Source organism: Macrobrachium rosenbergii, chromosome 42 (genome assembly GCF_040412425.1).
Source record: "Macrobrachium rosenbergii isolate ZJJX-2024 chromosome 42, ASM4041242v1, whole genome shotgun sequence".
NCBI classification, from domain to species: Eukaryota; Metazoa; Arthropoda; class Malacostraca; order Decapoda; family Palaemonidae; genus Macrobrachium; species Macrobrachium rosenbergii.
Genome location: NC_089782.1, coordinates 55,467,604 through 55,494,022, shown reverse-complemented (window position 1 = coordinate 55,494,022; position 26,419 = coordinate 55,467,604). Strand labels below are relative to the sequence as shown.

Genomic DNA, 26,419 nt, shown 5'->3' with positions numbered 1-26,419 from the left:
CATCATTTTATGTCATGGATTATTTCTACATTTCCAAGTTTAAACGGAATTTTTTGAAGACTATAAAATGATTCTTCATATAGATCGTATATTTTCCATCACAGTGAAATCTTTTCAAAGGTAGGAATCTATTTATTTTCTTTGTGATGCAGAAATGTAGTAGTGTGCCATCAAGAACACTGATTAAAGTGGTCAGATAATAATAATATGTCAGAGGTGGATCAAGCGGTGGACCTCAGTTGAAAACTTGACCTCACTACTGTATATCCTCTTCGTGGGTGAGGCACCTTACATCTTCCTGCCTTGTGGCCATACGAAAATTGACAGCTGCTCAAAACACAAGCCAGGTATCTGTAATATGTATAAGTATATTATTTAAAATTTAATCGAAAATGATAATGATTTAAAAACGAAATAAATGTCACCAAGAAAATATATATGCCCGATACGACCGATTTCTTGGTGTCTTGTAATAAAGGTGGTGCGAGTGGCCTCAGGGCACTAACTCCAAATCAACGGCCAGAGTCCCTTCCTATTTAGGATGTATGTATTCATTTTATCATCCATGCAGAGGACACACACACACACAAAACTTGAATTCGAGCGGCATTCATGCCAATGAGGCCCTTTACCGTTCCCACCAGATGCGAAAAATCTTTCTTATCACCAGTTTAAGAGTTGATTGTTACAAGATGGTTCGTGCCGCCTCCCTTTTTGGTGCTCTCACGTTTTGATATTTCGATTCCCAAAGATTCTGGTTAAACACGTTGGTGGACCCAAAGATCTTGGGTGGACCTTCCTACCTCCTCCCCCTTTTAGACGGTGCGTAGTACAACCTCATTTACAAAAGGAGTTTGTGTACGGTATCGTGAATTGCAGTACATGATTTTGGAAATCATTTAGGTCGGATTCTGCTGCTTGCTTCTTCCCCAGTCATTCGTTTATGTACGTCAGGAATGTACCATTGGGCGTACTTAGCGTTTCTTCCTTGGTCTCTGACGTAATGACTTGAACAGTCTGGCGACATTTTGGGGTATTTTGTGCTCTTCACTACAAAGAAAAAAGTTCGCCCAAACAAAAGTCGTGCCTCAGCTATTTCTTCTGTTGAAGTTGCGAAACCTTCGGCCTTTGATTTTATCTGTCTTCAAGTCCGAAATGTTCAGAAAATTATCCCCCATCACGAGGTGATTGTGTTTCCATAGCATTATCCCAACACTTAGTTGTTTTAGGAGCAAGAGTCCGCGATAGCACAAGACTAGATTGATGTAACATAACGTGTGAGTTAACTCCTCAGAATTTACCAGGGAATTCATATTTAAAGCTTTCTGGCATTTGCCGTGTAAAATAGCCTCTTCGTCTGCAGGTACCGTTGGTGGGGGGGTGGGGACTAGTTTGTCCATAACACCGCTGTAGATTTGAATTGCTACGGCCTCAGTCTTAAGAAATATTACTCCCGGACACGCTGCGATGTTTCCCCTTGCAGCCAACGCTGGGACTTGGTTTTCGGTGGACTTGCAGCAACGAGCGCTGCCGCCGTGCGACATTTCGTTACAGTGGGGTTTCGCGCGCTTTTGGAAGCGAGCGTGTTTGTGTGTGCGTTCGCCCGTACGTGCCAGCGATAATGATGTAGCCTTTTCATGACCTTGGCAACGTTCACTCACCCAGGCGCCACCGCTACTGCTTCCCTACCTCCCCCCCTCCCCTCCCCTCCCGACATGAGCCTCCCAAGCGATCTCCCCTGGAACTGTGGAGACCAAGTACAGCAGCAGTCTGTCTCATTAGAAGTCTCCCCCTATTCTTTAGAAATGCTATTCTTTTGCGTTTTCCCTGCTTTTTCTAATTTACTGACGTCATTGTCTTGCGTAGTCACGTCATAATTTTTTGAAAATGTCAAGTGTCATTCATGCTCAGAAAGTTCCTGGAAGAGTGCAATACGTTTCCCTTTCAATGCTTAGTTGTCATGTTTAATGGGGATGCCAGGGCTGCAATATCATTGCATTTTTTGGGATAAGTTCCTCTTTCTCTGTACATAACATTCGTTCCCTTAAGTAACAAATGCCAATAACATCTGTGATATGGAGTGGGCAGCTCACTTATTGCTCATCTTATTTATTTGTTTTCTTTTAGAATTTAATATCTAGTATATCGGTGGCCAGATGTTTAGATGTTTATTTGTTATACTCTAAAGTTCGTAGCTTTGTGATTTTCACCTGACGCCACTCAGTGCGGCCCTTCCTCCATGTATATAGGAGCGAAACTTGCCATTGCTCCGTGAATGGAAATGGGAAACCAGTTTTATAGAGGCCAGGACATATTAAGTTGTGTTCATCCATTAAACATAAGATAATTACAAAATACTTGGGGTGTTTGAAGCAAGCTTACAGGTCATTTCTATAAGCTTGGAAATCATTAGTTTAGCGTACACACACACACACACACCTACCTACCTTACCCTTGTTAAACCTAGGATTCTAACATCTCATCTTTGATGGTAAATTAGTACATTAGTATGTCAGTCATCATGCCATCTGGCATTATATATATATATATATATATATATATATATATATATATATATATATATATATATATATATATATATATATATATATATATATATATATATATATATATATATATATATATATATATAATAACCCTTCTACCTTTGGGATTGGGATTTGATCGCGGCCACTAAGTAGTATGCTAGGTAGGCACTCAGACCACACAGGTGCAGGAAGGGTACTAACACTTTTGTATTTTAATGTTCGTTGTCATAACATTGACATTTCAGTGAATACTGTATTGTCTGTGCAGTAAACACTATAAGCCTCTTAAGACTTCTGTCCATTATTTTTTCATTAAAAGATATTAATAAGTTATATTGCATAATATATGGTGCAAAGATTTCATGTTTCAGAGTTTTGTGCATTGATGTGGGATCGACGTTCTCCAAGTTCCTGTGGTTTTTAGAATGTTTGGCTAGTCCTTTCCAGTCAGTAGCCTGTACTTTTGGATGAACACTTGTTGTGTAATAAAACTGCTGTTGTTAATTTTTAGTTTTCTGTAAAAGAAAACTATTAAGATTGCTTTGTCTGTCTGTCCACACTTTTTCTGTCTGCCCTCAAATCTTAAAAACTACTGAGGCTAGAGAGCTGCAAATTGGTATGTTGATCCTCCACCCTCCAACCATCTAACATACCAAATTGCAGCCCTCTAGTCTTAGTAGTTGTTATTTTATTTAAGGTAAAGGTCAGCCATGGATTGTGCGTCTGGCATCGCTAGAGGTGCCAGCCGCTGACGCATCTTCACTTGACCGCATCTGGGGAGCAACTGAGGGCTGCCCGGTCATGGCTTAGAGTTTTATACTGCAGCACATTGGGAAGTTTCTTTCTGTGCAGTCGAGTTTTCTGTACAGCGTATAATTCTGTATGAAAATACAGCATTATACGCTGTACAGAAAACTAGGTTGCTCTGAGGAAACTTTGGCGCATTTTTTACTTGTTCATAGTTGCGCTGGCTCAGAACTCTGGTACTGATTTCAAATTGTAATAATGCATATTGATTCCATGTTCTTAGTACTGTCATGCCAGTGTGTTCTTTTGTTTTTGTGAAATGAAAGTTAGTTTTTTGTAATATGTTGAGTCACCCTCAGATATGTAAGTGCCACGAGGGAGTAATTTTTAGGGTACAGCTTTTCTCGGTGGAACTCCAAAACTATTTTCACTATTACATTTATCTAAATGTTTTTTTTATCGTGTTTTAAATGTCTGTAGACACCATACATTATATCCACACATATGTTGTGTATATGTTTTTCTTTTAAAGTATTTCAGTGCACATTTTATGTAAGTGTTGATGATGAACTGTATAACTATTTTACCTTCCTTTTAAGAAGCAACAATTTATACATCAGATTATGTGCTGTAAATAACAATGCAAACCTAATTTAAAAAAGCTTGTAAAAGTCTTTCGCTGTAGGTTGTGTACTTATATTTTGTTTCTAATATTAGGTTACATAGTAAGGCAGTGTATATCAGAGTAGCAGCAGTGTATATATATCAGAGTAGTAAAGTGGTTAGTAAGTTTTATGAACGAACAAGTCATTCCAAAGCAGGCTTAAGACAGACAGTCTCTTGAGGGTTTGCAGCAGGCGTGGAATGTTAAGCAGCTCAGTGGTGGATGGGTAAGGTTCTAGTGCATGTTCTTATTTCCATGACTAGATCCATACTCTTCTACCAAAAATGGCTGGCAGCCAACCCCATGCCTGTGAAGGACTCCACAGCTAGATAATTATCTCACCACTTTTATGTTGTATTTATATTTATGTTTTCAAAGATCAACAGAGTGTAGTGCAGATTGTATCCAATCCCTTTTTGCTCCCACACAAATACAAACCTGAAGTTCTTTACATAGGATTTAGCTTGTGAACGCGAGCTGGAACGGCCGTTTAACTTTCAACTAAGGTCATTAACTATATCAAAAGTAGGGGGTAGCCCCGCCCACCTGTCGTACTGCACTCCACATTGCTTTTGGCCACAGTCATGTGAAGATGTCTCTGTGCTTCTCTGCCCGACTGCCATTGGCTTTCTGTTTTAGGTTTTTTTTTTTTTGCTTGAAATACATTTTGTGTGACTGTTTTTATATATGCAAACCCCTTAATCACTAAAGCTTTGTTTATTTTATTTTTTAGAGGAAACTGCAGGGTTTGGACGCTGACCAAGGAAGGACAGGCCATGTAACTGGATTCTCTCCTCTGTTGAGGTTGACCCTCACCCATTATGTGCATCATGCCGTAAACATAAGCATCCAAAGCAACCTAACTTGACTTCTACTTCAGGTGTTGTGGAGGCCAAGGACTCGAGGAGTTTTGACCTTCTCAAGGTCTCTGATGGGAGCCGAGTATCCCTAAACTTATTGACCACTCATAGGCTATGAGGGGCTTTTCGTTATCTGCTTTGGCTGTACCGTTCACAGTATCTGCCAACTGTAGGACTGCTCCTACTTCCTTGGTAACCCTGCATGCAACATTGGTGATGTGTCCCTAGGTGCTGCCATATATGTCATTCTCTGGGTGATGTCCTCCTCTGCACGCTGTTTTCAAAGGCCACACTTGGCAAGAAGTCCAAGGAAAGGAGAAATAAGTCGTCGTTTTTGTCTTCAGCTTCATCGTCAAGTTCTGTTGTCTGCTCCCCTTCATCTTCTAAAGCTAGCAAGCGGAGGAGGTTGCCTCACCCTCCCACTGGAAGTCTCGTAGAGCTTTCAGCAGCCAGCCCTCTTTCGCTGAGAGCTGACTGGTCTCTTGCTAGCGGTACTGCGAGTACTGCCTCTCTCGTTGCTAAGTGGATGGGTGCAACTGCTATCTAGGGCTCTCTGGGTCCCTGGTGCACCAGTACTGGTCAGTAGTCCACCTTCCCAGGCCACTGGTACCGGCCTTGGTAGACCGCCTACCTTGTCTACCAGTACTAGCCTTGGTCTCTTGCTAGCAATACCATGAGTACTGCTGCTCCCATTGCCGAGTGCATAGGTACAATCATTACCTGCAGTTCTCCAGACCCACAGTGTATGGCCTGCCCAGGCCACAGGTATTGGTCCTGGTAGTCTGCCTACCCAGGCCAGGAAAGTTCCCCAGTCTACAGACCTGGGCCTGCTGCCATCATGGCCCAGTGAGAGAAGGTGAGCAGAGAGCATACAGGTGTTCCCTCACCAACCCTCCCACACATTAAAAGAGCGGCTCAGGGTTCCTGGAATATTGGCCTGGTCCAAGAGGCCCAGTCACCCAGGCTAGGCAGGAGGAGGTCCCCCACACAGTCTTCCCCATCGGTAGAAGCACCAGCTTCTAAGAAGACAAGCACGCTCGTGGGACAGCCCCTGGCCACGTTTCCTTGAGTGTGACTGCTCTCTCCAACCCGTGTGGATGTAGTAACTGCTTGTTGATGGTCACCCATGGCCTTGCTTTCCCTTCAAGACTTCTGTCGTTGACAGGCTGGGCATGGGTGTTCGTGATCCCTTACCTGTCCCTTCCACCTCCCCAGAGATTTTCCAGCAGCTGGGAGTCAGACAGGTCCATGGCTTAGGACCAGGATCATTCTTGTTCCCATCCCAGCCCAGCCCAGCCCATCCACAGGGGCCTATGATCCTGGTTCGATCCTCAGACTGGACAGGATGTATGCATGAATGGTCGAGAGTTTGCCAGGGGGCTTTAGTGAATGTTCCTCTCTTGCGGGCGGAGCGACTCAGGAGGACTGGGACCTTGAGGGATTTGAGGGTCCTATGCCCCAGTACTTGGACACCCTCGAGTTGCAGAGGCTTTTTGTGAAGATCATTAGATTGATACGTCATTTTAATGATCTCGATGAAGAGACCTTGTCTTTTCTTGCAGACCATTCTTCCACCATCGAGTCTTTCTGGGGACCCCACAGAGAACCCAGAGTTTGCGCCTATCATAGGATTTTGGTCTAGGTGAATTCTCTTGGTTCTGGTAAAAAAAATTCTCCCCAGTCCAGCTGTTCATGCAAAACACTTCCTCTGCCTCAAGCTCGCTAGAGGAAGTATTATGTTTCCTCAGAGAGCCCATTGTCGACCAAGCAGGTTGACCCGGAGCTGACCTGTCTCTGTCCTAGTCAGTTGCCAGAGCGTCTCCCTCTCACAGGCGGAGGCAGTGGTATTGGGATCAACTGCCGTGGCAGCATTCCAGTTAGCCGTGGATCGATCTTTGGTCCCTGTCAGTAGCCAATATCACTTCTTCTTAAGGGCACTTAAACACCTGAGGAGGATGCAGCCTTCAAGAGACTGATGCTGTCTGGAGGTAGGGCTATTACCTACCTCCTCCACTAGACAGCAGACCTGTGGAATAACGTAGTGTTGAAGAGGTGAGACACTGGGTGATCTCAAATCTCTAGGTTTGTTGGTCCTAAGTTATCCTTGATGCTCAGGAATGGACCAGTTCTGGGATCCTCCTCCCTCTTTGCTAGAGTTGAGTTGAAGGCTGAGGTGGACAGGCTTCGAATAAACAACGACAAGGAAATTGTTCACCAGGCACTGGTTAAGACCTCCGGGTCTTTGCATGGCACTCTGGCCCTTCCTCTTCAGGTCAGAGAAAGTCCCAGGCTTCCTCGGCCCCTCATAGAGGTACCCAGCTTCCTCTATCCCGGTGGTGAAAGGCGCACAGCTGCATCCCTTTCAGCCCTCCTCCCTATTCCAGGGTGGCAGCCAAGGGAAAGAAGTAGGGTGGAGGATGCCGGGGAGCAGTGTTCCTTCCTGCTTGCTGCCAGTGGTAGGAGGGTGTCTGCCGAGTCATTGGACAACTTGGTAGCACCATGAAGCGGGGACATGGGTAGTGGATGTCCATTGGGTAGGGTATCTACATTCCTTCGAGTATTTGCCACCCCTCACCCTTGATCCTTCAGGTTCAAAACATTTGTTCCCAGCTCAGAAGGACCTCATCCTTTGGGAAGGGGTGAATGCAATGCTCCAGGATGGCACTGTGAAAGTCGTGGGAAACCAGTCTCCAGAGGTCTTTATGGCTGCCTGCCCCTGGTGGAATAGGTGACAGGCGGCTGGAGGCCAGTCATCAACCTCTCTCTCTACTGAACTGGTTTGTTTGCCAGGTCTGCTTTTAGATGGAAATGGTCCGTTGGGTTCTCAATTCTATCAGAGGGGGCGACTTCATGCTTTTGGTAGATGTGAAGGATGTGTATTTTCAATACTTATCCATGGGTCCTCCTGCAAGTAATTCCACTGCACCCTAGGGGGAACAGTTTTCCGCTTCAGGACACTTTGTTTAGAACTCTCATCCACTCCCTAAGTGTTCACTAAGGTGTCACATTGATTTTGGCTTGGTCTCATTCGCACGGGTATGTCTGTGGAAGTACTCGTGCAATTGGCTGGTCCTTGCAAGCTTGTTGCCACAGTTGGTTCAGGACAGAGATCGTTTTCTTGAATTTTGTCATGACCTGAGTGTAGTGATCAACTTTGAGGAATCAGACATTTTGCCCAAGCAGAGGGTCAAGTATTTGGGCATGCGGATAGCCACAGCAGCAAGGGTCTTCTCTTCGGATTCTCCAATCAGCAGGTTCAGAGAGGCAGCGCAGAAGCACCTGCCTTGACAGGAAGAACCTGCTTGGCAGTGGCAGGTCTTTCTGGGTCACCTGTTGTCATTGGAGAAGATGGTCCCTCTTGGGCAGCTTCACCTCAGCTCTCTTTAGTGGAGGGTGAAGGATTATTGATCTCCAGTGAGGGACTCTCCTTTCTTATTCTTCAGTCAGAGGAAGTGAGGAGAGATCTAGCTTGGTAGTTAGATGAGCGGAGCCTCTTAATAGGGGTGCTGTTGGGCACTTCCCCTTTTGAGGTGCTTTTGTTGTCAGACACATCGACCAAGGAATGGGATGTTCTCCTGGAAGAGTTGTTGGTTTCAGGTGTGTGGGACCGGAATGGCAGACACCTCCACTTCAGTGTCTTGGAACTCAAGGCAGCTTTATTAGCCCTGCAAGAGTCTCAGGACCGAGTGATGGGGCACTCCATGGTGTTGATGAGCAACAACATTATGGTAGTGGCATGCCTCAACAAGCAGGAGGGGCTAGTGTCCTTCCATCTGCACAGGTTGGTGGTGCAGATGCACGAGTGGGCAGTAGTACACTGTGGAGCTGTCATCCAGGTGATAGGGATGGAGTGGTCCTTCTAAGACACTACAGAGAGACACTCAAGTTGTGGGGAGTCCCAAACTTACGTAGATCTGTTTGTGACCTGGAACAACAAAATGTTACTGTTGATGTGCTTGGTTGTGCCAGACCTGTGGGTTGCAATGGAGGTCACTTTCCAGCACCCATGGGACAACTTAAGAGACCTCTGTCTCCCCTCTGTTTTGTTTGATTTGTCAGGCGATCAACAGGGTTCTGATCACCCCGAATTTGAGATTTACTCTGATGGCTCCCAAGTGGCCACACACCAAGTGGTTTCTGGACCTGCTGGCTCTGTTGTCCAAGGTCCCGAGAGAGATTCACCAGTGGCACAGCCTGCTGTGCCAGCTGCATGTCAAGAGGTATCACTAGGCAGTGAAAGCACTGGCATTTCATGCCTAGAGACTATCTAGCATCTCCTGTGAGCAAGAGGGCTGTTTCTTGACTTATAGTGAATTAGATGTCTGGATACTTACAGAAATCCTCAGTGGCTGTGTATCAGGAAATGGGCCATCTTCTGTAGTTGGTTTTGTTAATGGGGTATATCTCTCTGGGTAGAGTTTCTCTTCAGCAGGTAGTGGACTTTCTTGCCTATCTTCTCCAAGAGAAGCATCTCTCCGTTTTGGCCATTAAGGGCTATAGAGCTGCCCTTGGCTAGGCCCTTTGGTTGAAGGGGGTAGATCTCTCATCCTTGTGGAAGATCTTTATGCTTCTGAGAAGTTTCTAACAGTTTTGCCCATCCATGAACTCAGGCCCCGAGTGGTACATGACTCGTCCAAGGAGCCTAATTCGTACTCCGCACGAACCACTGGGAGAGTTGTCAGACAGAGATCTGACTCTAAAGACTGGTTTTTGCTTGCCCTGACTTTGGCAAAGAGGGTAGGAGAGCTTCATGGCCTTCGATGTTAAGGATGAGGGGATGGGGCTCTGTTATGCTTGAGTTGGTCCTGGAATTTATAATAAAGTCCTAGAATCCGTTGGTCCCAGATGCCAGATTCAAGTCCTTTTCGATCCCCTCCTTAGAGGACTTTGTAGGTAATGAGTATTTGGTTTGGGCAAGAGCTCACAAAGTTAGGGACATCTCCCCATCCTTTACATTTCGTAAGAACCTGTCGGTTCAGCAGGTATTATGAGCAGTTGTGTGGTCACGCCAGACTACATTTACCTTGTTTTACCTTCAGGACGTTGCCCACAAGTCCTTGGACACATTTGCCCACAAGTCCTTGGACACGTTTTCTTTGGGTCTTGTGGTGTCTGCCCAACAAGTTGTGTAGCTTATCTGGCTTCCTTAGGGAACAGGTAGTATCTTGTTTAAGGTGTTTGATAAGTGAGAGAGAATGTGTGTGAGTGACTGGTCTCCTCTCTTTTTTTCTTTTATCTCCCTCTCTCATAGTACAGAGAGGCAGGTAGCAAGCCATCACATGCTGAAGAGATGAGTTTGATGGGGGCAACCTGTCCTTTATCTTTTGTAGATTAATTGGATGCATGTGCCCACTCTCTAGACAAAGAGAGAGGGATAAACAAAGAAACAAACCCATTGGTTGGCAACAAATAGAAAAGTTAAAAGTTACAGTGGTTCCCCACTAGATCGCCAGTCAGCATTCGTGCCTTCAGTTTATCGCAGGTTTTTCTGTGATACTCATCTCCAAATGTATTGCGGGAAATTCACTAATTTGAGGATTTTTTGTAGAGCAATATTCATTAATTAATGTATTTTCATTACTAAATACTTTTTTATGATAAAAATATGATTTACTAATTTTCAAATATTAATGTAAACACAGCAAAATATCAATAAATTGTTAAAGTAAAACCCCTCAAAATCACAAAACAGCTTACCGATGTAAATATACCTCAGTTCAACCTCTCTCTCTCTCTCTCTCTCTCTCTCTCTCTCTCTCTCTCTCTCTCTCTCTCTCTCTCTCTCTCTCTCTCTCTCTCTGCATATCCTTTAATGAAAGAACACAGCAAAGTATCAATAAAATTGTATTTCACTTACAGAATCCATTTACTGTATTTTTATATTGATCTATTATCATCTTGATATGTATAAAAAAACCGATCATCCCAACATTTGCAATCGTTTTTACCGATGTAAACATAACATCTGTTTACCCTCTCTCTCTCTCTCTCTCTCTCTCTCTCTCTCTCTCTCTCTCTCTCTCTCTCTCTCTCTCTCTCTCTCTCTCTCTCTGGAAGTAGCCAGTCACACAATAGGGTACCAGTTTTTCTCTATGCTGATTGGCTTGCAGCACGACACACTTGGCTGGAAGGGTTGGAAGTAACCAGTCACATAGAGTGTAACTTGGATGCTTTGTGTACAACTGTCACTAGTGTATGAGTTGTATTTTTTTCTGTATGAAATATAAATTACTGTATCACAAACATAAAAATATGAAATTAAAACTTAAACTGTATGAGAGAAAATGGCTGTGCCTGAATATAGGGGGAATCTGATTAGTCTTCACATGTAGCTGTAAGCCATATATTTTTAAGGGTAACATTGTAAGATGTCTTTGAAATGATATTAAAGTGTTTTAGGATGATAGTTTAAGGTAAATTTGGTGTTTGAACTATAAAAATAGGCAGTGAACTATTAAAATAGGCAGTAATAAGCATTTTAGTTTAACCCTTATTGGACAGGCATGATCATATGAGGAATGATAACAGGTTTTGAATGAACGCCGGGCTAATCTTGAGTGGTAATATTGCACACCATACTGTTTGGACGAATTTAATCGGAAAAATGTTCATATCAGATGGGCCTTAAGTGACTTATGGCAACTATAGTAGCTCAGTATGGGAGAGAGGTAGATCAGTGTGCCTTAAGATTTCATGGGAGGATGCACTACCTCTCCATAGCTCCAGGATGTCTTTTTATTTATTTTCTCAGAAATATGCCCAGGGATTGCTGTTGGTTTTAGTTCTTATCTCTTATGATAGTAGTTCAGCTATAATTGTAATTTGCAAAGTAAAATGCAAAGAAATATTAGAAAAAACGTGTATACCTTACAAAAAGGTAGTGCATCTCACCATCCCCATAAATCTCGTAAATATTTTACAAAAAATATACTCAGAATATGTTACTGAGTTTGGTTCTTATCGGTTTTGATATTGTGTGAGCTGTAATTATAATTTTACAAAATAAAATAAATTATGGGGAAAAAGCATGTATAACTTGATAAAATTAGCATATTTTTACGAGTTTCTTGGAAAAGAAGCTCCACACAGGGTTATAAATACAGTAATCACTTTCAGCTTCCCATGGAAGGTACAGAAAAATTTATAGAATTTTTTTTTACACCATGTGCATATGCATACCTTCCTCTTTCCGTTGATGTATTTTTTCTTAAATTGGCCAACCTTCAGGTTTTCCTGGTCGTGGGGTGTGCTTAATAAATATTTAGACAGTTATAAGTATTTTTAGAGGGGGGGGGATACATTAACAACTTATCGCAGATTTTCCTTTTCGCGGGTGGTTGTGGTCCCTAACCCCGAGATCTGGGAGACATACTGTATTTATATTTTCCTAATATACAAACCTGAATTCTTTAAATTCACATCCCACCTAAGCCACCCTTCATTCTGATACCTGGGCCAAAAGGCAAAATGGAGTGCAGTACTATGGGTGGGCGGGACCTCTCCCCTAGCCTTCAATAATTAACGACCTTGTCTGAAAATTAAATGATCGTTCCAGCTCGCATTCGCAAGCTAAATCCTATGTAAAGAACTTCAGGTTTGTATGTTTGGATAAATACAAATTCCTTTAAAAATATACTATATATTCTGGTGGTTTGGTTTAGTTTTATGAGTATGGAATTGTCCTAATTTTCATTTTTGTCCACTCACAGACATCCAAGAGGCAGATCACACCAGACAACAATGTCACCAAACGTCACGTGAACTCTGCTCGTTCCATCTCAGCTCAGTTCTCTCCAGCTACCCTATCGCGAAGTGTTGCCACTCCTTCGCAGAAGTACTCTTCACGCACCAATGCTGGTGGCGTTGTGGCCTCATATGGTGATGTTTCAAAGGCATCATGGACTTCCAGCAAGGATTTTATACCACAGGTACATTCCCCTTTTCCATATTTTTGTTGGTATTTTTCATTGTCCAAAAATAGTTTTCATTGTTTTCAATTGAAAATTTGGATTTAAATATTTTTTCTTGTGAAATTTCAGTCAAAGTTGTCAGTGTATTAAATTGAGAATTTTGATGTTCATAGTTTTGTATTTTATCTACACTAATGCAATAAAAAGCACCTATTAAGAGAAAATATATAACTGGTTTTAAACATACACTTCATTATGTATTGTTGGCTGACAATATGTTTTTAGTATATTTCTCTCAGTGTCTTGTACTTGCTGGTCAAAATGGATCAAGTAAAATGAATAATGTCTGTGCGTATATATGTTGGATACATTTTGCTGCTCACTAATGTCTCCTAAACTGGCTTTTATAAGGCATGCAATTCAATTTTTAATTGCCCATGCAACAAAGATTTAAATAGGTTCCAGTATTTAACAGTGAGTCAAATGTGTGTGTTTGGTGGTGAGGTGAGGAGAAGGAGCCAGCTACCCTAATCCCCCAATCCCACAGCCTAGTATAATTTATATACTTTACAAGACATGCCCCAGCATCATTTGATGCATGACTTTATTTATAAAAGTTGGTGCAAATGGTCCAGATTATTCCTCTTTTTCATTAATTTTATGGATTTTCTTGACAAATATTTTATTAGGTTTTACTGAAAGTAAAGTTTGAAGAGAATATATTAAAATATATTGCCTAAAGTACCATATACTTTCACCTCTCATCTTGGATCTCTTCTAGATTGGAAAAAAAAGTTATGTAGCACTCATGAAAGAACAGAGCTTCTCGTGATTTTCCTGTTAACTGCTTCTTTTAATTCCTTTTTTCCATTTTTGCTTATAAACTTTTGTTTACCTTTCAATATTAAGGTCATTCAGGCTGGGTGAAACTTGTTTACCATCACAGTGGAGATGCTGTATGTGCAATAAATGCAGTTATCACAAGGATTATGAAACTGTTGTATATGGTCATTCTTTGAAAATCTTGTAAATACAGTATACAAAACGCTTCATGACACATGATGGGTGAAGTTTCGGATACTAAACTGTTCTTCTGATTTTTTGCATATATATATATATATATATATATATATATATATATATATATATATATATATATATATATATATATATATATATATATATATATATATATATATATATATATATATATATATATATATATATATATATATATATATATATATATATATATATATATATATATATATAATATATATATATGTGTGTGTATATATATATATATATATATATATATATATATATATATATATATATATATATATATATATATATGTATATATATATATATATATATATATATATATATATATATATATATATATATATATATATATATATATATATATATATATATATATATATATATATATATATATATATATATATATATATATATATGTATATATATGTATATATATATATATATATATATATATATATATATATATATATATATGTATATATGTATATATGTATATATATATATATATATATATATATATATATATATATATATATATATATGTATATATATATATATATATATATATATATATATATATATATATATATATATATGTATATATATATATATATATATATATATATATATATATATATATATATATATATATATATATATGTATATATGTATATATATGTATATATATATATATATATATATATATATATATATATATATATATATATATATATATATGTATATATATATATATATATATATATATATATATATATATATATATATATATATATATATATATATATATATATATATATATATATATATATATATATGTATATATGTGTGTGTGTGTGTGTGTGTGTGTATGTATGTATGTTTATAAATATAAATATATAGCTTAATGATGAATAATGTTGCCAAGACCAGGAAGAACATTCTTTATTACACAAGCTTTCGAGGTACAAAACCTCATCATCAGGCTGAAAAACCGACAAGGATTAGAATCAATGAAATTACAATAAAATAAATTGTCATAATAAATCTTCAGCAAAAATGCTAACCAAATATATAAAACGAACAGTAATTACCAACTAAAAGGGTGAGATGCAAAAAAAACAAAAAATTAAAAACAAACACAAACATAAAAATATAAAAAAATATAAGGTGAAATGTAAACAAACTACCAATCACAAACTAAAATATTTAACGACCAAATTGTGTACCTAATATGAAATTACACGATAGCTAGTTGAATACCAGACGAGTTGTTGTTCAATTCGGGTTTCATCCTTTTAATAAACAGCGACTCTGAAATTTCATGGTAGGTACACAATTTGGTCGTTAAATATTTTAGTTTGTGATTGGTAGTTTGTTTACATTTCACCTTATATTTTTTTATATTTTTATGTTTGTGTTTGTTTTTAATTTTTCGTTTTTTTTGCGTCTCACCCTTTTAGTTTGTAATTAATGTTCATTTTATATATTTGGTTAGTATTTTTGCTGAAGATTTACTGTATTATGACAATTTATTTTATTGTAATTTCATTGATTCTAATCCTTGTCAGTTTTTCAGCCTGATGATGAGGTTTTATACCTCGAAAGCTTGTGTAATAAAGAATGTTCTTCCTGGTCTTGGCAATATTATTCATCATTAAGCTAAGATTTCAAGTAGCCACCAATTACCGAGAGACTATAAATATAATATATATATATATATATATATATATATATATATATATATATATATATATATATATATATATATATATATGTGTGTGTGTGTGTGTGTGTGTGTGTGTGTGTGTCCCATAATATCTATATTTTATATATATATATATATATGTGTGTGTATATATATATATATATAACAGATAAATAAATACATACATACAGGCACTCCCCAGTTATTGGTGGGGGTTCTGTTCCCAATGGCATGATGATAACTAAAAGTCACCAATAACTGGAAATTGACGAATATTGGCGCTTATTGGCACCGATCAACTGTGATCAGCACCTCTGTTAGGTGGGTATCAGTTATTGTCATCGCTAGACAGTTGCTGTAAAACCAGATCACCGATAACTGAGACCACCGATAACCAGGGACACTGCCTGTGTATATATATTCTTCTTTGTTTTAACGTGCTTGTTTCCCATTTTCTATATGGGGTAAGCACGATGCCTTCTTTACGAAGGACTTTGATTTGGCGTTGGGGTAGGCCGTAGCCTTGATCGGCTGCCCTGCCTGACATCGCTTAGACCCCAGTAACGATGTGTACGTGTATCGTGCCAATCCCCAGCTCCCTTTCTCCCAAGCAGCGAGGAGAACTGGGCAGGTAGGTCGACAGTTCAAGACGTGTGAGGTGTCTGTTATGTTTTTAGAAGATGTTGGAGTGGCTTTGTTTATGTGTGTATTAGTCTGTAACACCCATTTGCTTTTCAGCAAACCTATCCGTTGATTACATATGTAATCCCGTGGTGTCTACACGGATAGCAAAGTGTCCGCCTTCACTGACCAGTCGGCTGTGGATTTGAACCCGCACCACGGACCTCTACGAAGTCGTAGGCCACTGCTCTACCGACTGAGCCACCGAGGCTCATATATATATATATATATATATATATATATATATATATATATATATATATATATATATATATATATATATATATATATTATATATATACATATATTATATTATATATATATATATATATATATATATATATATATATATATATATATATATATATATATATATATATATATATATATATATATATATATATATATATATATATATATATATATATATATATATATATATATATATATATATATATATATATATATATATACATATATATATATATATATTATATTATATTGGTGATGGGGCTTTTTGCAAAGTTAATGCATACACTGTTGGTGCAATATAAACAGTAAATCATAGTTTTAAAAATGATTGCTTGCTGATAATCAGCTCAGTGGTCTGGTTAAACTATTTTAATTATAATAATAATAATAATAAGCCCACTGAGTTGTATTCTGAAGCACTGGATGTTTCATGATGCCTTTGGAGATAGTTGTGTTGTGGAATTACAGTACTTGAACATTAGGGTTATGGAACACAGTTGTTTTTCTTTATAAAATAGAATGTAATCTAAGATAACCAGTCAAGTCAAAGACTTTGACCATACATATCTTGGACCCATTTTTCTTCTTCCCCAAAGTGTTTGTATAATTTATTTCTGTATTATTTTATTGGTTATTGTTGTCCTCATCACCTTAGAGGCCTTGGTATGTCATCTGAGGTTAGCAATTTCTGGACTGGCTGATTCAGTTATCTTACCATCTCTGCCTCATGAGAAATTTTTAAGAATAAAATCCAAATTTTTTTCTTGAAAATGGATCTATCTTTTCTGAGCGGTTAACATAGGCTGTCTTACTCAACTTTCCTAAACTGCTTTTCTGATATTTTCTTTTACAGTATTTCCTTCTGGCTTACATTCCATGAAGAATAATGTATTTTGCTGCTGTTCTCGTTGACGTCTATGCCAGAGAATGACATCATAGGATTATGTATTGTATTAGCTGTAGCTGTAAATGATCTAAAGTAATGATGTTGTAACCTTCTTCTCTATTGTTTCAGTTAGAAATCATGGCCATGACTGGAGACACTCCCCTGACTGAATCGTATAAGTACATGTTTGATAAGCTCAGAGATGTAGCTGAGGTTTTGAATGACACCATCACATTGTTGGGAGATGAGATAAAGGACACACTCAAAGTAGAAGAATATTCTAGTCTCAAGTCTGCTTGCAATGTTAGTAATGATATAATGTTTTATTTTATTATTCCTTTTCTATCTTGCTGATTGTGCATAGTTACTGGCCAGAATTTATGGCGTTTTATTACTTTTGTACAAAGAGTAATTAATATTCCTATTGCTTAGGCTTCATTTTAAAAATGCACTACAGTACAGTATTTAAAATAGTATTTGTTTCATAATTTTATATAAGTAACTTACCAAGTAATTACTTAGCTAATGATTATGCTCGCACGGCATCCTAAGTTCAAAATTCACTGTAATATGTCAGTTGCAAAGGGGGAGTGGCAGGTCCCGCCCACTGCAATAGGGGTGTAGGGGTGACCAACCGCCAGCAGTGTCATTCTCTTTTATGCCGCGGTGCTGACAGCACGTCGTGCTCTGCAATCCTGCCTAGTTCGCTGGTTCATACATGATTGCGGAATTCAGGAAGTATTCACTTTTGTTCTTAAAATTGTTGCATCTTTTTATTTAAATTTTTGCAATAGATTCTTTCTTTTGTAATTATGTTGGATTCTAGCACTTCCGGTCATCGTTACTGTAGCGAGGGCTGTATGACTAGACTTACTAAGATTTGTTATGATGCACATTCCATGTGCACTAAGTGTAGGGGGCAGGAGTGTTCGAGGGAGACTACATGTTCAAAGTGCAAGGACTGGGATGACTGTGAATGGGAGGTGCTCTAATCCCATCTGAGTAGACTAGAGAAAAATAGGATTAGAAAGGCGGCTGCTCAAGACAAAAGTAGAGCCTCTGCAAGTTGGGATTCTTCCCTTAAACCTAAGACTGATTCTAGTCTAGCCCTTCCTTATACTCCTGGACATACTCTCTCCTATTATCAGTTTTCCCTCTATTCCTCTTCATACTCCTGTGCCTAGCTCCCATGCTTCTGACCCAGATGTCTTAGCCAGTCTGGAGTCCAGAATGGAGTCCAAATTTGACAAGAAGATTAGTCTGGTAGTGAGTTTAGTATCGGAGATAGGGGCGTCCCTACGTGTGCTTACAGAAAAAGTATTCTGTGGCAAAGTTAGTGGTAAAGTGTCTGCGGAGGAGGTGGCTTCCTGTCCCATCGGTGCTCTTAGACAAAGGTCACTGTCCCACTTCTCTGTACCTGGGAAAAGACATACCGGAGATCCAATGGAGGCTGGCGGGGTTTGCCATGGGTTGCTGCCTCCCTCAGTTGAGCCTGTTGCTAGATCCCAGGTTTTGACTGACTGCCACTGGAAAGGCATGTCAATGGATGTGCACCACTTGCCTTTTAGGTTGGCTTCAGATTTTGACTGCGGGCGTCATAGACGCTACCTGGATTCATCCCGGCCGTTGAAAAGATACAAGAACAACTTTACTCTTGCTTCCCTGTTGCCAATCAAGCGTCACAGGGACACCCTCGACAACCCGCTTCCATCTTGCAGCTACAATGTGGATCCTTCAGTTTTTGCCCTGTTCAACTTCCTGCACACCCATGGGATTCTCCAATTTCGATCTCTCCCAAAGATGCCAAACGCTTGAAACATCGGTCTAAGTGTCTGTCGCTTGAGGCCCCGTCTCATCTCGAAGTGTCCTCACCCGAGAGCCCTGTTCTGGCTCCCATGCTCCCAGCTTCTGCTCCTGTGTGCCCAGCTCTTGTTTCTTCAGGCGCCCAGCTGCTCCCATGCTCCCAGCATCTGCTCCTGTGCACCCAGCTGTTGACTCCAAGCTCCGGCTCCACCATCCAGACACCCGTTTTCTTCTCATCAACCATCGTCTTTTCGCGACTACCAAGTTCCTGCCTTGGAACCAGCCAACCCTGTGTTGGCAGGCACCCATCAAGGAACAACTTTTGGAGATCTTGAGCATCATCAGGAAAGCGCCCGCTTCTAAACCTCCTCAAGATTTGTCCCTTTCCCTGGAGACAAAGAGGAGATCGAACAAGATGCTTCGCCTCCCTCAGCTTATGCGTCTCTTCTGTGATTCCTGCTGGTGAGTTTTCCTTCCTTCCTTCGCCCCAGCCGCTCCATCATCTCCTATTTCGACCTTCGTTATGAGAAGCCTGCTGGAAGAACACTCTAGGCTTCCCAAGATGGTGCTTTCTTCCTCCTCTAAGAAAACCATGAAAGATATTGAAGACTGGCTCTCAATGAAGAGAGAGCACGGCAAAGCGACCTTTGCCTAACCTGCCTCTCATCTGATCAAGAGGAAATATCAGCCGTGTTTTACCGGGAAGCTCCTTTTCTGGGAGTCGCTGCCTCCTCCCAAGGGGCCTTCTCTAGCCTCATCAACTCTTCCCGTCAGTCAGCCTTCGCTTCGGCTAGAGTCATCTTCTCTTCTTCAGAATTAGACCACCTTGTTAAGAACCTCTTCAAGGTTTTCGAAGTTCTTAGTTTTTTGGATTGGACAATAGGAGTACTTGCTAAGAAGATAGAGGATTTTAAGGGCTTGGATGAACTCTTCGCTGCAGATCTTTTCAATGTTCTTTCATGTGCTGACAAAGTTATCAGGGAGGGCTCTTCAGAACTTGCGACTCTTTACGTCTTAGGAGTTCTTAATAAGAGAGAATCACGTCTTCATATAGGTCCGCCTTCTTGTTCTCTCCATTGGATTCTTCCCACCTCTTCCCCCAGTCGATCATGGAAGAGATAGCTTCTCACCTTCAGAAGAAATCCATCCAAGATCTCCTTGCACAATCATCTAAACATCCCAAGAGCTGCTCTTCTTCGTCATTCATCCCCAAGATGATCCCTCGACTACAACAGCATCCCTTTCGTGGGAAGAAGCCCAAATCACAGTTAGACCTCGCTCCACTCTCCGTTTCCACTCAGGACCTTCTTAGAAGAACTCCTCCTCCAACCTGCCTTCCAAGAAGTGAACCCGAAGTCCTTCGTGCCCCAGTAGGAGCCAGACTTCTCTTTTGGGAGAAGTGGGAGGAGGGCTGGTGCATCCCTTTCTTGGAGAACACCCCTTTAGAGTCCTCTCCCATTATCTTGACAGCCTACTCAAGAGACTTAGAGAAACATTTGGCCCTTTTGAAGGAGGTATCCTCTCTCCTTTTAAAGAGAGCTATAGGAGAAGTCGAGGACATTCATTCCCTGGGCTTCTAGAATTATCTGTTTGTAGTTCCTAAGGCATTGGGGTTGGAGACCGGTCCTGGACGTAAGTGCCCTCAATCTCTTCGTCAGGAAGACAAAGTTCAAGATGGAGATGAACCAGTCACTCATGGCCTCCATTCACCCGGGTGATTGGATGATCACCCTAGATATGCAAGATGCATACTTTCATATCCCTGTCCATCCAATTTCCGGGAATTATCTCAGGTTCGTCTTCCAGGGAAAAGTCTTCCAGTTTCGGTCCCTCTGCTTCGGCCTCTCCATGGCCCCTCAAGTTTTCTCCCAAGTTCTCTCCCCTCTCGCTAAATAGCTTCATCTAGTTGGCATAAACATCAGCCTTTACCTGGATGACTGGATTCTCCATTCCCCTTTGAAGGAGAAGTGCACGAAGGACCTTCAGAGAACTCTACAAATTTCTCAAGATCTAGGAATACTTTTAAAACTCCAGAAATCCCAGTTAGCCCCCAGAAATCCCAGTTAGCCCCTGCACAGGAGATTCTTTATTTGGAGGTGATTCTCAACTCTCAGACTTTTCAGGTTTTTCCATCCTCCAAGAGAATTGCAGAGTGCATCAAGACCATTTAGTTTCCTTGCCCTATCATCATGTTCAGCCTGTCAGTGGATGAGCTTTCTAGGAACTCTGTAGTCTATCGAGACTTTCGTCAACTTGGGCAGATTGCACACAAAAGTTCTCCAATTGTACCTCAAAGCCAACTGGGACAGGAAAACTCCACCAGACTCTGTTGTCTTTCCCATCACTCAGGAGATAAAATTGGACCTTCAGTGGTGGCTGGCCAAAGGAAGACTTTCTCAGGGAAAATCTCTCCACCATCTGAACCCCGACCTAGGCTTCTACTCAGATGCTTCGGATCGAGGCTGGGGAGTCCTTCTAGGGAGTCAAGAAGTTTCCGGGATGTGGTCTCTGGAGGAAATCAATCTTCATATCAACATGAAAGAACTGAAGGTTTCCATCATTTTGCAACTTCAATTCGCAACAAGACAGTGGTTGTTCATGCAGACAACACCACCACTCTGTCATATATCAAGAAACAAAGAGGCACTCATTGTTTTTTCTTCTGTCAGACTGCAAAGGACCTTCTGTGGGCACACCAGAATCAAGTGACGCTAGACACTTGTTTCATTCAGGGAAAATTAAACATCTTAGCAGACGAGTTGAGCCGCCAGAAACAGATCCCCCCTACCGAGTGGACCCTGGCTTACAGGATCTGTGTCAATCTTTGGAGATTGTGGGGCAAACTGTTCATAGACTTGTTTGCCACCTCGAGAAATAATCGTCTTCCTCTCTTCTGCTCCCCAGCCCTGAATCCCCTGGCATGGGCAACCGACGCCATGCTCATAGACTGGTCGAGTCTGGATCTTTATGCCTTCCCGCCCTTCGGCTTGGTGAGGGAAGTCCTCAACAAGTTTGTGTCACACCGCAATGCTTCTGTGACTCGTAGCACCATTCTGGCTCACGAAGGAGTGGTTCCCGGACCTTTTACGTCTTCTGGTAGACTTCCTGAGGCTGCTACCCCAAAGTCTGTGGCTACTCAAACAACCTCGCTTCAAGAGATATCACCAAGGGTTGTCCACTCTCGCTCTGACAGGCTTCAGACTGTCAGGAAACTCATCAGAGTGAAAGGTTTTTCAAGAGCAGCTGTGGAAGCTGTTGCAAAGTGCAGACGACAATCTGTTTGCAATGTCTACCAGTCAGAGTGGGCAGTGTTTTGCCAGTGGTGCAACAGACATCATATTTCATCTTTTGAGACATCTTTAACCCAGATTACTGAGGACCTCTAGAAGTCTTTCCTCATCCACCATCAAAGATCTTAATGACCTCATTAAGTCTTTCAACACTTCCAAGCAGAAGAAGTCTGATACAGTGTCTTGGAACTTGGATGTTGTCCATAAAGTGGCTTACGAGCCCCCCCTTTCGAACCATTCAGGTCCGCTTCCCTCAAGAACCTTACATGGAAGACCCTCTTTTTAGTAGCCCTGGCTAAGGCCAAACATGTTAGTGAGCTGCACGCGATCGACAAGAGAGTCGGTTTCTCCCAAGGAGATGCAGTGTGCTCTTTTACTGTAGGCTTCGTAGCCAAGAATGAGGAACCTTCTAAGCCTTGTCCTTGCTCCTTCCATATTAAGAATTTAATGGATATCCTGGGCCTGGATGAAGAAGAGAGGGTTCTTTGCCCAGTTAGAGTCCTGAGGTACTATCTACATAGGACCGAGAAGATCAGAGGACCTGCTAGCAACCTCTGGTGTTCTGTCAAGAATCCTTCTCGTCCCCTTTCAAAGAATGCCCTTTCGTTCTTTATTAGAGATCTGATCTCCGAAGCACATCCCCGGATTCAGGAAGACTCTTTTTCCCTTGTTAAAAGTTAAAGCTCATGAAGTTAGAGCAGGGGCTACCTCTCTCGCCTTCAAGCACAATTTATCCCTCTCGTCTGTTCTTCATTTGACCTTTTGGAGGTGCAAGTCGATCTTTGCATCTCATTAATTGAAAGAAGTAGAGACAGTTTTTGAAAATTGTAATACCCTTGGACCTTTAGCAGTGGCTGGCATGATGTTGGGGGGAAGAAGCATAGGAGAGATCCTGTCTCGCTTCTGTTTCTTCGCCTTGATTGATCTAGGGTGTCGAGTTTTTTTGGGGAACCTGGGGGTACTTTGTACCTGGAGTACCCACCAGTTCTTTGGATGGGTAGTGGTTTGTCGTGTCAGGGCGGTTGACGGCGAATTCTGGTTATTGATTTGTGGTACTGCGCCCAGGGCAAGGGCAACTTTTTTTCCTGCATACGTCTTGTCAGCAATCAGGCACGTCCTCTGTTGCAAGACTTCCACTGATGTAGAGGCGACTCTCGGCTCCTCGCCATGCCACTACAGGTTAAGATGAGCACCAACCAGAGACAGTAATCTTCTGCTTTTCCTCTCTTACCAGGTAAGGAACCGACAAGCGTTGTTTTAATGCTAGCCATTCCTTTCTGTTCAAGTCATTACTCTTTTAATGTTTTTTTGAATAGATCAGTCCATTCATCCCACCCCCCCTTGCAATGTCGGTTCAGCTAAGTAATTACTTGGTAAGTTACGTATATAAAAATGACATTTGTATAAAAGAGTTAAGTTTTATATATACTTACCAAGTAATTACTAAATCAGAGCCCTTCCTCCCTCCCTCCCTCCCTCCCCTTTTTCATGGACTGTGCAGCAATAAAAGAGAATGACGCCACTGGTGGTTAGTCGCTCCTACACCCCTGTTGCAGTAGGCGGGATCTGTCCCCCCCCCCTTGCAACTGACACATTACCATGAATTTTGAATTTAGGATGCCGTGCGAGCATAATCGTTAGCCAAGTAATTACTTGGTAAGTATATATAAAACTTAATTTTATTATGAAAATGTCATTTTTAGCAAAGTGACCTAAGAACTTTTTTGATGTAGATTGTTCATACACTGTTATGTAATAGTCTCTTTTCATTTTGAATTGCAACTGCTAATACCAACACTTATTGTCATAAAAATTAAGTTAGAATCTCTATCAAAACTTAATATAGTATAACAATTTTCTCTCATGATTGTTATCAACTTGAGAGTTTTCCATTTCTTTTGAATGTTATTCTCATCTAAACAGTTTTGTGACCAGTTTTGTATCAGGATCAGTGCCACCAGCACAAACAAATTTTTTTTATTCAAGTTACATTTGCTACCAATATTATTATTTCTAGTATTTATTGTTACCAAGATAGATATTGTTGGTAATTACCTTTGGTACAGTTGGAGAAATACATAGATATTTAGTCCTGGAAAATTCTTGTGATATCTCCCCGAAATGAGTTGTGCTAGTAGCAGTGTGTAGACTAAGGATTTTTAGAATGTTTGAATTTGGACACCCTACGTTTTTTCCGCATATATGAAGGGTTTTTGTAATTCAGGAAAATTTTAACGTAATTTTCTCCCTACATTTTTTCCCCCAAGGAGCAGGTGGTACCTCAAGGTGTTAGCCATCTGGTTCTCAACTAAATGTTATCCTTAATATGGCAAATTTACTGATAAAATTCAAACTCTGCTGAAGATCAGTATTTTCTCCCCTCCATTCCCAAAACTGGGAATGATGTTTATAACTTACAATGGCTTATGCCTATATATATGTAGTAGTTCTTGGGTGAATTTAACAGATGTCATTAGAATGGGTATGATGAACAGATAAATATGATTACGCAATGGGTATTATATCACTTGATTAATGGTGTTGAAGTGCAAGATATCATGTGGGAAAAGGATTATTTAACAGGAGAGAAATGGGAGTCTTAAGCTAGCTCTTACTGTCTTATTTCGATATGAAAAAGGTCACTAGCTAAAGTTATCTTCCTGGTACAGTATATTTGTGTGCAATACTGTACTGTACAGCTGTGGCTGATTTTATTTTACCAGAATAACCATCTGACTCTTATGTTCCAGGAAGTCATCACTGTTTGTGGGCGGATTTGTTGTGATAGCGTAGGGCGTCTCAATGCTGCCTCAGTGTTGCTGGAAGGATCTCGAGAAGCCAGTGGGGGAGATGCTGTTCAAGTAGATCTTTCACAGCTTGCAGAATTTTCTCTTTTCCCTGGTCAGGTAATGATTAAGAGAATCAAGAGCTGCCAGTAAGATGCACACTGTTGTCTCTTGACACACAATCAGTTTGATTGGTAATTATGACATTTTCAGGTTTTGAAAGAATGTTAAGTTTTTGGATGTTTTGCACTCTTGGGGCAGAGTGCTGTACTTGAAGACTAACAATATTTTATTTCATTGGGTTGGATTTCTTTTTCTGTAGATTGTTGGCATCCAAGGGTTGAATACAACTGGCAATAAACTAGTGGCACAAAAGTTAGTCCCTGGGAAGATTCTACCTCTGCCTGACTCTCCCATTACTATAAAAAATGATACAGGTATGGAAGAAATATAGGTTATTGAAACTGGTTTACTTAACTGCTTTTTGCCATTTATGTGAATTGCATATGAAGACGGAACCCATTATTCCAGACTGTTTCTGCATCAATACTGGGAATTGTCTGGATAAGTAGAACTTGTAGGCCAATCTTAATTTTTATAATTTTTTTTTTATGTATTCATGACCAGGAAAATGAATCAAGTAATGTTGAAGTTAAAAACTAAAAGTTACTTTTTAACAAGGTAAAATTTTTGTGCATGAGAAATGCATAATACTGCAACCATTCATTCCATTACTCTGAATATTGCAGGTACTGTAGTCACAATAACAGTAATTCATTATTTATTCAGATATGGATTTTTATCTCATTTTTAAAACTATTTATTCATAACCTTTCCATTTCTTCACCAGGTCCTGTGCAAGTAATTGTGGCATGTGGCCCTTTCACTACTACAGACAATTTGTTATATGAACCTCTCACAGACCTGCTCATGGCTATCCAAAACAACCCCCCTCATTTGCTTATTTTAATGGGTCCTCTGTTGGATGTAGCCCACCCACTTGTTGCTAACAATGAATTGAATGAAACACATGATTCTGTGTTTAATAGATGTGTAAGAATTATTACCAATTCATTGGAAGAGTGAGTATGGCAAAGTCTATTATCATTGTTATTTTACCATAGTCTGAGAAGAAAAATTAGTCATATTTCCAATATCGCAAAAAAGGCTTACCTGATTAGCATTACTTAAAGTTTGGGCAACTATATAAGCTACTCCTG

The 26,419-nt window shown here is 40.3% G+C and overlaps 1 protein-coding gene across 5 annotated transcripts in view; it reads left to right on the top strand.

Annotated features, from left to right (window-relative positions):
* Window positions 1-26,419, top strand: part of DNApol-alpha73 (DNA polymerase alpha subunit B) — a 172,547-nt gene that overhangs the window by 123,121 nt on the left and 23,007 nt on the right. For all 5 annotated transcript variants that reach the window (XM_067086508.1, XM_067086507.1, XM_067086510.1 and 2 more), the window contains 5 exons: window positions 12,530-12,748; window positions 17,450-17,623; window positions 25,164-25,319; window positions 25,522-25,636; window positions 26,050-26,281. In XM_067086508.1, coding sequence (XP_066942609.1) covers window positions 12,530-12,748; window positions 17,450-17,623; window positions 25,164-25,319; window positions 25,522-25,636; window positions 26,050-26,281 — 896 coding nt within the window. The remainder of the gene's footprint in view (window positions 1-12,529; window positions 12,749-17,449; window positions 17,624-25,163; window positions 25,320-25,521; window positions 25,637-26,049; window positions 26,282-26,419) is intronic.